The 16,226-nt window shown below is 38.9% G+C and overlaps 1 protein-coding gene across 3 annotated transcripts in view; it reads right to left on the bottom strand.

Moving 5' to 3' along the window:
• The window catches only part of LOC133536216 (macrophage mannose receptor 1), a 70,717-nt gene extending 61,567 nt beyond the window's left edge, over positions 1–9,150 (bottom strand). For all 3 annotated transcript variants that reach the window (XM_061876571.1, XM_061876572.1, XM_061876573.1), the window contains exons 1-4: positions 8,962–9,150; positions 5,839–5,984; positions 5,656–5,768; positions 1,671–1,810 (exon numbers count right to left, since the gene is read on the bottom strand). In XM_061876571.1, coding sequence (XP_061732555.1) covers positions 1,671–1,810; positions 5,656–5,768; positions 5,839–5,984; positions 8,962–9,025 — 463 coding nt within the window. In that variant the 5' untranslated portion in view covers positions 9,026–9,150. The remainder of the gene's footprint in view (positions 1–1,670; positions 1,811–5,655; positions 5,769–5,838; positions 5,985–8,961) is intronic.
• Positions 9,151–16,226: the final 7,076 nt, after the last annotated feature.

Genomic DNA, 16,226 nt, shown 5'->3' with positions numbered 1-16,226 from the left:
TCGAGCAAATTGGCTATTTCTGGCAATTTATTTAAGTGTGTATCAAACTGGTAGCCCTTCGCTATAATGAGTACCCAAGAAGTAGCTCTTGGTTTCAAAAAGGTTGGTGACCTCTGCTCTACGTAGAGCGCGTGTTTTGCATTCATTCATTACATCGGTATGATTTAATGTTGATGTTATGTTGACAAAACATTTTGAATTGGATAATGTTTCAAGTAAAAGTGGACTTCTTTGCGTTATGCTGTTGGAGTTGTAGCCGGCTGTGCATGACCAAAGATTGTATATTGTGAGAGAATGATCCACCACACACAATGTCCTAGACAAGGTACATATTGTAGCGGCTGCTACGGGGTGTTAGCCAATGACTTTGGCTGGGGGGCGGGACTTCCGGGAAGAGATAGGGTAGTGAGGTTGTTGATAGCGAGGGAGTGTTCGAGTTGCCCGGGAAGACGGTTGGAGAGACACATGAGATCTGTTGTATGGTTGTTTTGCATCTTGTGCAATAAACATAAGATAAAACGGAGAAGTTGTATGAGCCTGCAATCCTGGGATTATTACAATATACAGTCAGTCACATCATCATCCTTTTGTTGCCTATAAAATACAGAGGACATGACCTCGCTGTCCTCAGTGGTAGTTATGGCCATGATTGCATGCAGTCTGCTATCGAACACCGGGCAAATTTTTTAAGGCCAATGCGAGCCCCTGGGCAAAAAGTTTGGACACCCCTTGGCCATACTTGCCAACCTTGACACGTAAGAATTAGGGAGATATTCAGGTGGGAGAACTTGCACAATTGGTGACTGACTAAATACCTTATATATATATTCATATAAATATAATAGGGATGATATTCGTTAAGAAATAATTAACGTTGAATCCATTGTCGAATCTCTGATCGGATCAGGATAGGTTGTTGTGTGTGCGCACCGACTTCCACAAAACACAGCTTTTCGATGACTGGGCCAGCACGCTGTTTATATGGAGAAAAAGCGGACGTGACTGAGGACAGCATGCGGACGTGACTGAGGACAGCATGCGGACGTGACTGAGGACAGCATGCGGACGTGACTGAGGACAGCATGCGGACGTGACTGAGGACAGCATGCGGACGTGACTGAGGACGGCATGCGGACGTGACTGAGGACGGCATGCGGACGTGACTGAGGACAGCATGCGGACGTGACTGAGGACAGCATGCGGACGTGACTGAGGACAGCATGCGGCTGTTAAAGGGTGAAGGTTCTAGGTGAGAGACGACGGTAAAGGCACGCCCCCAGTGAGCATATAGTGCTGCTATGTGCGTTGTAAGCAAAAAAATAGTTGACAAACACATCACCAACATGGACGAGGTGCCGCTCACTTTCGACATCCCGGTGAAGCACACTGTGGAGAGGAAGGGGACCAGCACGGTAGCGAATCGATACGCACAACGGGGCAAGGGGAGTGTACTGTGACTGTTGTGCTAACTAGTTTTCGAAGGAAAGTGTAGCAATATTGTTGTCCGGGTGGAAATCAGAAGAAATTCGTTAGAATGGTGGCCCCGGGAGATTTTGGTAGGCGCACTGAAACGGGGAGGGTTGTTAAGTATGTCCTGGGCTAGATGGTTCTTTTTTTGAAAGGTCTCTTCAGCATGCATGCAAGATACAGACAACATGGCATTGACTTACGATTGCGTTGCTTGCAGATGTATTTCCTCTTGACTTTGCAGTTCTCGTCGTTCCAGCCACCTGAGCTATAGCCTATCACCTCACCGCAGTCCTCGCCTGGATCGTCGCCCCAGTTGTCGGGCTGGGCTTGAACCCAGTATCTGTAGATATTTATAAAACAATCATAATAAGACCACTTTAATTAAACATTATTGCAGTCCAAAACATAACATTTGTCAACAAAAACAAGTATCACATCATAACAGTTGCATATTATTAATTGTATATAATGTATTAAAAAGTGTGAAGTAACTAACATGTTTAGATTATTCAATTTATTATGTCATTTTCTTAAATGAAATATTGTAGTGGTGCCAAAACACAAACTACCACTCCACTTTCATTTAATGACAACATACGTCATAACTTATGTCAGCTTCTGTTTTTGCCGGACGTCGGAGCAGAGCGCATCAATTGAGCACGGTGCATCAATTGAGCGCAGAGCAGAGCGGATCGTGCGGGACAGGAAGAAGTGTACAAAATACAAAATAAAACTTAATTTTCAAAATAAAATGCACTGTTTACGGCAAATCACATTTCTCTCACAGTAGAGGTTTAGATATAAAGTTGTATTGCGTTTCAGTTGTTTAGTCTGAGCATTAAGTGAGAAAGACCATAAGTTACAACTTGATGGTGTTTTCATCAAGTTAAGGGAAGAAGGACAGATTTTCACATTGAAGTTTTTTCCATTTGGGTATTTATTTTTGTATTTGTTTTTTAAGTTCATGTTGCACTGTTCAATGTTCAATATTAAAGTGCTTACCTTTAACAATAATTGGCCTAATAATAAACCAGTGTTTTGTTGCTTTTCATGTCTTCCAAGCCTATGATAATGTGAATTAACTAATTATGACAATGACTTGTTGACACAAAAGAAATGGCAATCACTTTTACCTACAAAGGACACACAGCTAAGTAGCTAGCTTCCTATTAGCAAATTTAATTTTACATTAATTTCCATATTGTGTAAAGGACCAAAAAGACATTTCCTGCCCTTTTCTGACTTTGAGCCCCTGCCCCTCTATAATCATGTGCACGTCCCTGGTCATAAGGTAATGTTTTTCATACCTACCTAACGTTCTCAGAGTAATTTCACTTGATCAGACCTTTTCCAACATTCAACACTACAAAGTAAAAGAATGTTGTATGATTGGTGCAAATATTGTTAAGATCGGTATCAGCCAATATTTAAGGCTTCAGTATTAAAAAAGTTTTATCGGGACACCTCTAAAACTGGTACATGTGACCACTAACCCTGACTGAGATTTGAACCCTGGTCTGACTCTTTGCTGTCGCAATCCAAATCCTCCACGAATAAGCAGTTTACTGTAAAACTACATGCTTTCATTAATTGGCTGATGATTGGTGGGTCAAATGAAAAAACTGTATTGAGGACACCTTGATTAGAGATTGAAATTAGGGTTTCCAGTTAAGGGTTGAATAAAAGATAAGTGAAAGTTAGGGTTCAATTTAGGGTTCAATGCAGTAAGTCGGACACGTTTCCAGTAAGGGTTGGACTCCGCCAAGGCTGTCCTTTGTCACCGATTCTGTTCATAACTTTTATGGACAGAATTTTAGGCGCAGTCGAGGCGTTGAGGGGTTCCGGTTTGGTGGCTGCAGGATTAGGTCCCTGCTTTTTGCAGATGATGTGGTCTTGATGGCTTCATCTGGCCGGTATCTTCAGCTCTCACTGGATCGGTTCGCAGCCAAGTGTGAAGCGACCGGAATGAGAATCATCACCTCTAAATCCGATTCCGTGGTTCTCGCCCGGAGAAGGGTGGAGTGCCATCTCTGGGTTGGGGAGGAGACCCTGCCCCAAGTGGAGGAGTTCAAGTACCTAGGAGTCTTGTTCACGAGTGGGGGAAGAGTGGATAGTGAGATCGACAGGCGGATCGGTGCGGCGTCTTCAGTAATGCGGACGTTGTACCGATCCGTTGTGGTGAAGAAGGAGCTGAGCCGGAAGGCGAAGCTCTCAATTTACCGGTCGATCTAGGTTCCCATCCTCACCTATGGTCATGAGTTTTGGGTTTTGACCAAAAGCACAAGCTCACGGGGTACAAGTGGCCGAAATGAGTTTCCTCCGCGGGGTGGCGGGGCTTTCCCTTAGAGATAGGGTGAGAAGCTCTGCCATCCGAGAGGAGCTCAAAGTAAAGCCGCTGCTCCTACACATCGAGAGGAGGCAGTTGAGGTGGCTCGGGCATCTGGTCAGGATGCCACCCGAACGCCTGGTCTTTAGGGCATGTCCAACCGGTAGGAGGCCACGGGGAAAACCCAGGTCACGTTGGGAAGGCTATGTCTCCCGGCTGGCCTGGGAACGCCTCGGGATCCCCTAGGAAGAGCTAGACGAAGTGGCTCGGGAGAGGGAAGTCTGGGCTTCCCTGCTTAGGCTGCTGCTCCCGCGACCCGGCCTCGGATAAGCGGAAGATGATGGATGAATGGATGGATGAAAGTTAGGGTTTTAATCTACTTAGTAGGGTTAGAGTTTTGCATAAGACTTCAAACAAATTGGGGTATCATATCAGGGTTTAAAGCTAGGGTTGGGTTTCATATCAGGGTTTCGAGATAGGGTTGAGGTTTCATATTAAGGTTTTAAGCTAGAGTTAGCATTGGATATTACGGTTTAAAGCTAAAGTTAGGATTTCATATTAGGGTTTAAAGCTAGGGTTAGTGTTTCATATAAGGGTTTTAAGTTATAGTTAGGATTTCATATTAGAGTTTAAAGCTGGTGTTAGGGTTTCATATTAGGGTTTTTAAACTAGAGATAGGATATCATATTAGGGCTTTAAGATAGAGTTGGGGTTTCATATTAAGGTTTAAAGCTGGTTGGGGTTTCACATTAGGGTTTCAAACTTGAGTTGGGTTTTCATATTAGGGTTTAAAGCTGGTTGGGGTTTCATATTAGGGTCTAAAGCAAGGTTTGGGGTTTCATCTTAGGGTTTCGAGATAGTGTTGAGGCTTCATATCAGGGTTTTAAGCTAGGTTTGGGGTTTCAAATTAGGGTCTCAAGCTTGAGAAAGGGTTTCATATTAGGGATTCAAGATAGGGTTGAGATTTCATATTAGGGTTTTAAGCTAGAGTTAGGATTGGATATTAGTGTTCAAAGTTTGAGTTATGATTTCATATTAGGGTTTAAAGCTGGTTGGGGTTTCATGTTAGAGTTTCAAACTTGAGTCGGGGTTTCATCATAGGGTTTAAAGCTGGTTGGGGTTTCATATTAAGGTTTAAAGCTAAGGTTGGGGATTCAAATTAGGATGCCAACCTAGGGTTGAGGTTTTACATTAGGGATTCAATTGAACATCAGATTCAAACTATGGTTTGAGTTTCATATAAGGGTGCCGATATAGGGTTTCAAACTAGGATTAGGGTTTCATAGTAGTTTTTACAACAAGGTTGGTGTTTTTTGGTATAATCTCAATTCAGGGTTAGCAAAATAAGCACTTTGACGCTAAAAAAAGGTAAAGAGCAGTTGTGTTCAGATAGACGAAGGCCCTGCACATTCTGTGACCTAGACCTCGCTTAGATCAAGAAGTGGGTTAGGGCTATGGTTTTACTTTTTTTTCTCCATGTGGTATATCAAATTAGGTTGTAGAATACTGGTCTGAAAGGTATGGTTAGTGTAACAGAGAACAGCTAGTTTTGCTGTGCCAATGTTCATGTAGGTAAACACGACAACTTTGCCTTTCGCTTGCTGTTTAGCGGACTCATCGCTCATTTGGCGGACCCAGGTTCAAGCTCAGGGTGGAACGGCAGGCTGCAGGGGCTGGACCAGGCATGTTACGCTAGCATATATCAATATTCAAACTCTGCCTAGCAACACTTGGCTTCACAAACCAGAGAGCAGGACTACGACTGAAAGCTAAACCAAAAAATGGATTTCAGTTATACATTTCATAAAGGAAGTACTGTTTTATTGCAAGAAATAAACAAATGCAGCATAGAAACGTACGATATGTATTGTAGGAAAGGACTCCCGTCGGTCCATTCCCATACGCCCTCCGTGATGCCGTCAGTCAGGCCAATCCAGAAGATCTCTGTGCCGATCTGCGTTGTCACCCACAGCTGGAAGAAAGTTTCCATGACGACGGCGAAATATAGTCAGAGAATGACAACACTTTCTTAGCCTACTAACCCTCTCGTGAATGTCCTGGATGCTCATCAGGTGGCTGTTCTGCGACAAACAATATGAGTTGGCATCCCACCACGTCTTTTTGTTCTCAGAAAACAAGTAGCAGCTGTGGTTGTTTTCCCTCCAACCCGCTTGACACTGACACCGCCCTAAAAGTACAACAACAACACAAAGCATTACAATATTACTGACGATTAGGATGAAAGAAACCCACCTAGTGACTGTTTAGTTGGAAAAATACAATAAATTAGTATGTATATACTGTATATATATATATATATATATATATGTGTGTATGTGTATAGATATATATATGTATGTATGTATGTGTGTATATATATATATATATATATATATATATATATATAAATATATATATATATATATGTATGTGTGTATATATATGTATGTATGTATGTATGTATGTGTGTCTGTATATATATATGTGTGTGTGTGTATGTATATATATATATCGTATATGGTAACACTTTAGTGTGGGGAACATATTCACAATTAATTAGTTGCTTATTAAAGTAATATAAACTTAATTAAGAGGTATATGGATACCAGGGGAACAAATAAGGGTTGGGATTAGGGTTAGGGTTACTAGTAAACAAAAATTCTGAGGTTATTGAGGGAAGACTTTTAGTTAATGGCTTACTGCTTGTATAATAAGGCCAAGCAGAATAAGGCATTAATAAGTACTTAATAATGATTAATTAAGAGCTAATATGTCACAAATTTTCATGTTGATAAGCAAGTAATTAATGGTGAATATGTGTTCCCCATACTAAAGTGTTACCATATATAAATCCATCCATCCATTTTCTACCGCTTGTCCCTTTTGGGGTTGCGGGGGGTGCTGGAGCCTATCTCAGCTGCATTCGGGCGGAAGGCGCATACACCCTGGACAAGTCGCTACCTCATCACAGGGCACCATATTATATATATATATATATATATATATATATATATATATATATATATATTTCTGGACGAATGAGACTGCTACCTGTTCTTTTTTATCCGTCTGACTGTCGTAATTATGACACGCATGTGCAGAAAAATTCATTAAGGTGTCGCTGCAAAGCATACAAAAAGGCGGATCAGTCAATCATAGTCGAACAGAATCATTGATTTGCGCGACAAACAAACTGTAAATGCGGGAAAGTCGAAGAAATTGTCGCAATTTGACTGAGATGCTGTCATTGAGAGGAAAAAGGGATATTATTTTTACTGTGACACCTCCATGGTGACGTTCCAGCCAGGGGCCAGCAGTCTATACACAGCAGCCCTGCACGGTTCACCCTTCTGTGCTTGCCCGCGGGGACACAGGGCCACCTCAAACTACCAAACTAACTCCTAAATAGAGAGCCCAATACTTCCCAAATGACTTCTACGTGTCAGGTGACTTTTTTTTTGCCACTTCTTGTCGCCATAAAGCAAATTGAAAAAACACCTGCTACTACTGCAGCCAGTTGTGGACGCGACCACCAATAAACATCTTCATTAGAAATAAGTTGATCATAACTTGACAGCTTCTAATACTATAGTTGGACTTCTGTGGTGTTATAACAACCCTCTACTTGATGCACATCTTGCTTTTCTCTGTATTTAATTGTTGCCACTTGAGCAAACAACACTGATTACCTGGTAGCTTTTCCAAAATTGTTTTGTGAAGTGCAGTGAATTATATTTATATCGTGCTTTTTCCTCAAGTGACTCAAAGCGCTTTACATAGTGAAACCCAATATCTAAGTTACAATTAAACCAGTGTGGGTGGCACTGGGAGAAGGTGGGTAAAGTGTCTTGCCCAAGGACACAACGGCATTGACTAGGATGGCGGAAGCGGGGAACGAACCTGCAACCCTCAAGTTATATACATATTTACATATATATGTATATGTATATATATATATATATATATATATATATATATATATATATATATATATATATATATATACACATATATACATATATACATATACATATATATATATATATAAATATATATATATTTATACATATAAATATATATATATCCATCCATTTTCTACCGCTTATTCCCTTTTGGGGTCGCGGGGGGCGCTGGCGCCTATCTCAGCTACAATTGGGCGGAAGGCGGGGTACACCCTGGACAAGTCGCCACCTCATCGCAGGGCCAACACAGACAGACAACATTCACACTCACATTCACACACTAGGGACCATTTAGTGTTGCCAATCAACCTATCCCCAGGTGCACGTCTTTGGAGGTGGGAGGAAGCCGGAGTACCTGGAGGGAACCCACGCATTCACGGGGAGAACATGCAAACTCCACACAGAAAGATCCCGAGCCTGGGATTGAAACCAGGACTGCAGGACCTTTGTATCGTGAGGCAGACGCACTAACCCCTCTCCCACCGCGAAGCCCATGTATATATCAATATATATATATATATATATATACATGGGCTTCGTGGTGGGAGAGGGGTTATATATATATATATATATACACAGTATGTCAGTGTATATTTCTTTTTGGTAAAATAGTTCAATAGAACTATAAAAGTCTCATGACACTTTCTCAGTCCAGCAGAATTTTGTACGACAGAATCACCCTCCATGCCACTTTAGATAATGTTTAACTTTTAACCACATGTTGCAAACACATGATCATCATCATCAATATGTTGCAATTTGCATTGTTTTTTCTTTTTTAAAGTCTCTTAAGTTTTTACATACATTACGTTCAGAATCAACATGAATAGTTGTTTTTTTCCCCGCAAAAATAAAGTCACTGTAAAAAAAAAAATAATATTACTAATAAAAAATTAAGAATATGATCCAGGTTTGTTTTGAAATTAAATACTTTTTATTCATAATTTTGTATTTAATCAAAAAAATATTTTTTTAAAATCAGAACTGCAATACTTAAAAAATAAAATAAAATAAAGGAAACGGAGACGTTACATATAATTTAGTTTCTTCATTGTAATAGAAATCATTTAAATATATATTTTCTAAATATTTTAATACATTATATGATACCTCCCCAAAAACATAAATATTTAGGATGAATCTGTATATATTTTAAAGAAATATATATTTTGTTTCCAAGAAAGAGGAGATGAGTCGACTCACCACAGGCAAAAAGTGCAGCAAAGGCGAGCAGCTGCACAAGTTGTGTTCGTTGTCTTCTGGACATGATTTCAATCTTCTTCCTTAGAATGTACTGTACACTCGTCTTTCTACACTTACACTAATCATTTCATCTTCTACTGCCCCTCACGTCTGAGGACCTTTTAAAGCTTCATTTCAGCATCCTGCCTGAGTCCAAAGAGTGGCGGTCGTAAAAAATACAGCAGAACACAAACACACCCACCAGTGTCAACATCACCTTTGACATGTGTTTTGTACAGTAAGTTAGCAATCACAATAAGTAAAAAAACTTTATAAACGTCATTTGATTTTACTTCTTATCCATCATCCATTTTCTATCGCTTATTCATATAAACGTTCAAAATGTATAATAAGGAGCACATGTTTATTTCTAAATACAAATGTATTTTTTATTGACGATATACAATGCAGCTAAAATGTAGAACATTTTAAATCGATGACCTGCCGTGGGTTCCCCTGACCACACACACTGGCGCGAGAGCCCGGTATTCTGGTTACAATAATGTTTTTATTGAGTCCACTCTGCGGCAACCTCACTCGACTTTTCAGTCTTCGTCTCTCTTGCTCTCTGTTGTGCTCTCCAGCGTGTGTCTTTCTCTCTCTTGAGCTCCCACTCCAACCACGTGTCTCGTACCGGCTGCTGCTAATAAGGGCGACAGGTGATTAGATAACCAAGCCCAGCTGGGCAATCTACTCACCAGCCGCTGTCTTCGAGGCCGGTCCGCACACCACGCCCTCCTCCACAGACCTGTTTATAGGTTTATTGCAAACCACTTGAACTTTATACATTTTGCAAATACAGTATAATATTGAATATTATTTGAAAAATTTGCGCAAATATAAGTAGGTCTATACTTAAAAATATCTGTTTAAAATGGTAAAATTCATATTTGAGCATTATTGTGTGTGTAATTTATTAACACATATACTTAAAGATTCTTTAAAAGAAAAAACAATTGGAATTACCCTTGTTTTTTTCTAATAATCAAATTTTTCTTCACAGCAAAGGTTTGGACGCTGCTGACAACTCCTGGCAAAAAGATGGAATCACCAGACTTGGACGATGTTCGTTCAGTTGTTTCATTTCGTAGAAAAGAAAGCTGATAACAGACTGACTGATTGATTAATTGATTGATTGATTGATTGATTGAAACTTTTATTAGTAGATTGCACAGTACAGTACATATTCCATACAATTGACCACTAAATGGTAACACCCGAATAAGTTTTTCAACTTGTTTAAGTTGGGGTCCACGTTAATCAATTAATGGTAACATGACACAAAACTACAGTTATATAAAATTATGACTCACTGGCTTTGAGAAACACTAAAATAAATCAGGAACATAAATTGTGGTAGTTATTCAGAGTTTTATATTAAGATCAAGCAGAGTGAAAAATATGGAATCATGCAAAACACCCCAAAACACTACAACCGACCACGAGTACTTTGTTGCACCACCTCTGGCTTTTATAACAGCTGAGGCATGGACTTAACAAGTGAAAAACAGTCTTTTTCATCAATCTTGCTCCAACTTTCTCTAATTGCTGTTATCAGATGAGATTTGCAGCTTGGAGTCTTGTCATGGACCATTTTCTTCAATTATCCACGACACATTTTTAGTTGGATTGAGATCCCTACTATTTGCTGACCATGACCATTTTCTTTCTTAAAAGAAAGGTGTTTTTTTTGTTTTTTTACAGTTTTTGCTCTATGGCAAGATGCATTATCATCTTGAAAATGATGTCATTATCCCCACACCAATTGCATTAATGGAATAAAAAAAGTGTTCAAAATGTCAATGTAAATGTGTGCATTTATTGAAGATGTAATGACAGCCACCTCCCCAGTACCATTACCTGACATGCAGTCCCATATCATCAATGACTGCGGAAATGTGCATGTTTTCTTCAGGCAGTCGTCTTCAAAAGTCTCATTGGAACGGCACCAAACAAATGTTCCAACATCACACTGCAAAAACTGAAATCTAAGTAAGATTCAATATCTCAAATAAGGGTGATATTTGCTTATTTTCTGTCTGATAAGATCATTCTTCTCAAAAAGCAGGTTTTCTGTTAGAGTGTTTAACTTGTTTTAAGGGTTTTGGTCCTACATGATCTCAGTAAGATAATATAGCTTGTTGCTGAGATTTGATGACCTATATTGAGTAAAACATGCTTGAAACTAGAATATCAACTGTGTCAACACTCACAAGTTTAAAAATACTTTTTTAAAGTAATAATTTATTACTTTAAGCATGAAAAAACCCAAATCATGACTTTGACACAATTGAGTCTCATAATTAAAAGAGATGACAGCCAAATGGACTTTGCTGTTTTATTTTCAATTAAACAAGAGAAAACACATACTCATATAGAAGTACAGTTGGCACAGTACAGCAAACTGACAGTTAATATTTAAACATTTAACATTTGACATTTCAAACTATTTTGAACAGAAATAGTTCATGCACGTATTTATATGTTTTGTTCTGTGTTTTCTTTTTTCAAAACATATTGTTTCAAGTTTTTTGTCTTGAGACTTTGATGTTTTCCTTGGTCTACCAATACGCTTCCATGTTTGAATTCGTTCCAAATTTTAGACAAAGTTTCCTGATGATTTTACCTTTTTCGAAGAAGTTTGATAATCGTCTCTTTTGTTTCAATTGACATCTCTCGTATTGGAGCCATGATTCATGTCAATCCACCTGGTGCAACTGCTCTCCAAGATGTGAACACGCTATTTTTTTAACTGCAAACGAGTGAAGATATTTAATCTGATGCAGGTTTTAGCTGAATAAAAAAAAAAAAATACATGATGATTTCACAATTTTTACCTAGAAATGGGGGTGTCAAAGGTAATGCGATAATAACACGTTAACTATAAATTTCAATAACTGCGCTACTTTTTTTAACGAGCGATTAACGCACACGCATCCATTTTGACCCTCGAGGAGTGCCGTAGCGGGGGGAACTTGGCTGCAGTTCACTTGTTATTCATGAGTGACAAACAAGCAGAAACGGACAAAGGAAGGTCTACTTTACGGAAATATCAGGTTCAAAGCCATGACAGGTTGTTCTCCCGACTAGAAAGGACTCCTTTTCGCTGTGAGAAGCAGCAACATCCCTGCAGCAAACACCTGCTGCGAGCGTCGTTCAGAGGTGGGTGGTGCTTCACTTCCGTGTTCAGATTACGGTTAAGGTGCAGTGATAACAAAACATTTAGATTGTTTCTGTGACTGCTTTAATAAGTAAGATGACATAAAAAGTTAAACAGAAATGAAAGACGGTCAGCAGGATGTCTAAAGGAGACTTTTTTTTAATCGCAAACAGTAAATCCAACATCAAAACATGTCAAGACGATTTCTCAAAGCAATCACACACTTTTCTGGCTTCAGAATAAAAGCGGTACGCTCTACATTCGGTTTAACTACATTTACAAAATCAAAATGTCTTACATTGAGATCATGCTGTGTCAAAAGGGATGGGCATTGGACCAGGTAATTTTTTCTGGCACCGATTAAGACCAGCCGGTACTACCGGGCACAAATTCACATAAGATCCAGCGGTGCCATGTTTTGGTGCTTGGGTTGGGTGACGTCACGTCTGTTTGAATTGGCACTTGCGAGTGGCGAGTACTTGCTAGCGATTGAGAGGAAAACAGGCGATTTGAAAGTGGACATGCTCTTAGCAATCTTCAAATAGTGTTGTCCCGATACCAATATATTGGTACCGGCACCAGTACCAAAATGTATTTTGATACTTTTCGGTACTTTGATACTTTCGTAAAGACAAACAATTGCATTTGTTATGATCCGCTGCCCGGATCATGGTTTGTTAAATTCACTTGTGTTTTCAGCACCTCATGAGTTTGTGTGTCTCGGTTGCCATGACAGCAAATTACATTCACCTGCCTCTGGTTAGTGTTCGGGACGCGCACCTGTTGCCCTGGGACTAATCAGAGGGCTATGTAGTCCTTGCCCTGGCCTCACTCGGTCTGGCTTCCTAAGTTTGTTTCATACAACAGATGACGACGTTCTTTTCCTGGTCTGTACCTGCTAGCTTCCACGCTAGGCTCTTTTTACCTTCTAGCTCCCACGCTAGCTCCTTTAGTTTCTGCCTTAAGTGCTATGAGCATATTTTTCTTTGTTACCGTATGATTTATTTCTAATAAATCAATTGTCCTACCTGCACGCTGTGTCCGAAGCCCAATCTGCATTCCTGGAAGAACAAACCCCGCACCACGATGTGACACGGTCGTCACAGCATTATTGGCTTTGTTTTAACAAGAAATCTTACGGTCCATTAAACATATGTTTTTTTATTGCAAGTTTGTCCTTAAATAGAATGGGTAACATACAAGCTGGACCGGTACTTTTAGAGGTGGTATAGTACAGAATATGATTAATTAGTTTTGAGGTACTACACCTGTAGCGGTATACCTTACAATCCTACTTGCAACCATACTTGCCAACCCTCCCGATTTTTCCGGGAAACTCCCGGATTTCAGTGCCCCCCCCCCCGAAAATCTCCCGGGGCAACAATTCTCCCAAATTTCTCCCAATTTCCACCCGGACAACAATGTAGGGGGTGTGCCTTAAAGGCACTTCCTTTAGCGTCCTTTAAGACTTGTCGTCACGTCTGTTTTTCCTCCATACAATCAGCGTGTCGACCCAGTCACGTACAAACTGTAATATTTGCGGCTTTTACAGAAACACACAAGTGAATGCAAACCATACTTGGACAAGTGCCATACAGGTCACACTGAGGGTGGCCGTATAAACAACTTTAAAACTATTACAAATATGCATCACACTGTGAACCCACACTAAACAAGAATGACAAACACATTTCGGGAGAACATCCGCACCGTAACACAACATAAACATAACAGAAGGGATACCCAGAACCCCCCTGCAGCACTAACTCTAACAATATACACCCCCGCTACCACCAGAAAGCCAGAAAGTTGCCTTTTGAATTGACTATAGTTTTTTTCTCATGCGTGGATTTGCTTTCGTTACAAAATGTAATCACTGAATTAACCCTAGGCTGACCAGATTCTGAAATCCCAAAAAGACATGCGTGCCAAGGCCGGGACTAGGTAAAAATTTGCCAATGATACTTGAACTTGCTTTAAAAAAAAAAATACATTTATTTACATAAAGCATTTTTTCTCCTCTGTTGACAGCAGTGTTGCAGTGTGCTAGGAATTTTCAAAATGGGGTCCCATGGACCCCATCAAGTCTTAAAAATGGGGTGCCACTTTTTTGTAAGCGTTTTGAAAACAAATGATAAACGCATGCATTGTCCTGTTACATCTCACATTATATATTGTGTTTTGGAGAAAGGTTGTCATTAACATTACTTAATTTATATAAAAAATAATAATAAAAAAGAAAACTAATTTGTATACATATGTAAATGTATTCAGTTATAAACATTCATTCAGTTTCTTCTTTCCTTCATGGATCTAAACTTTACCGCTGCTGGTAGTTTCTTCTATGTTTTTATTCATAAGTTGTAGGTGTATTTATTTCAGTATAAAAGTGTAAAAAGTGTTTTTCTTGGGTCATGAAATGATGATAATGGTGTGCCAGGGCATACATACATTTTATATTTAACGCTTAAATCTCTGGAGTCTACATCAACTTCACATTTATCCCTCATTTCTAAATCGTTTAGTATTTTTTTATGTTGTTTTTTTTGTTTGTTTGTTTTCCGCCCTTTTTTGTCAAACAAAACTATGTTTTTAATGGCAAACACACAAAATATGCAAAATCCTCCTCAAAAAATATTCTTCAAAGTGGAATATTTTATGTGAAGTAATCGGAACTTAGGATTGGTCAATAATTCATAATAAAGTTGATTTTGATTTATATTATATTTTGAGCAATGACAGTTTGAAAAACAAAAACAAAAAAACACAGCTTTGTTTTATTAGTCAACATTGCAACTTCTTCTAAATTACATTTCACCTTTAAGCTTTTTTATTTCACTTTTGTTATGTTTTTGTTTATTTGAATAGTATTTTTAGAATGTGAACTCCCTCGCTCACTCACGAATGCTGGTGCGTGCGCACACCTTCACAATTTGTGTTGTCTTTAACCCCTTCTTAACCCTAAATGAAAATTTAAAATACACGCAACCCTAACACAAAATGCCGGACATTTGTGGCATTTAAGAAACTCCGCCCGGACAGCCCGGACAGTCCTGCAAAAGAGGACATGTTTGGGGAAAAGAAGACGTATGGTCAGTCTAATTAACACCCTACAAGTCTGGTAATTTGTTATATTTTTCATGGATCATAGATATTTTTCAGAGGATGTTATGACCTTCACTAAACAGTATTAGTCCAGAATGTGAACATTGCATCTACATAAAACAACTTCAATGATTCACTGTAAAGTTCAACAGATGTTTTATAACAAGCGCGTGTTTGCGTCAATAAAAGTTGTTACTTTTTAACTTTAGGTGTCACACAGCAGTAATGGAATTACATTCCTAAAGTAGGTTACGTTTTTAAAAACAAACACACCATAACTCATTAAAACATAATTTTGTGCCAAACCTAATTGAAACACAATTCTATTTTATGACCTGCATTCTCTTTAACGACCACTGGGTGGTAATAGTGAGCGACAAATACTAATGTGCTTGATTAACAGGTCACATGACGTCACCTTGTTAAAATAATTGCCTTACTCATTTCTCCAGTTTTTCAGGAAACACAAACAACTTCACCAAAACAGTAATACATGACATTTAATAATAATTTCACTCAAAAAGTATGTAAAAAAGATGGCTAATGGCAGAGTAATAACACTGTGTTGTACATTATGTAACTTCAGAGAAATAAATGACTTAGGCTATTTTCTTTTAACATTCCTTTGTGACTTAAAAGGTGCCATATGTAATAATGTGGCCAGAATTGGTGATAAAATTGATGATAAAAAAGTATACATAACTGTGATTACCGCGATTCATTTTGAGTTAACTATGAACAAAGTGTGATTAATGGCAATTGAATATTTTAATCGTTTGACAGCCCCACTTGGAATATATATTTTTTTTACTTTGCATGATCCAAAAATCTAATTATTACTGACTACCACAATGTATATTCTGGATTTATTTTAGCGTTAATTCTACTTTACGACCTGCATTCTCTTTAACGACCACTGGGTGGTAATAGTGAGCGACAAATACAAATGTGCTTGACTAAC

The sequence above is a fragment of the Nerophis ophidion genome, linkage group LG17 (genome assembly GCF_033978795.1).
Source record: "Nerophis ophidion isolate RoL-2023_Sa linkage group LG17, RoL_Noph_v1.0, whole genome shotgun sequence".
NCBI lineage: Eukaryota > Metazoa > Chordata > Actinopteri > Syngnathiformes > Syngnathidae > Nerophis > Nerophis ophidion.
Note: the sequence above shows the minus strand (reverse complement) of the source record. Positions and strands in the feature narration are given on the sequence as shown.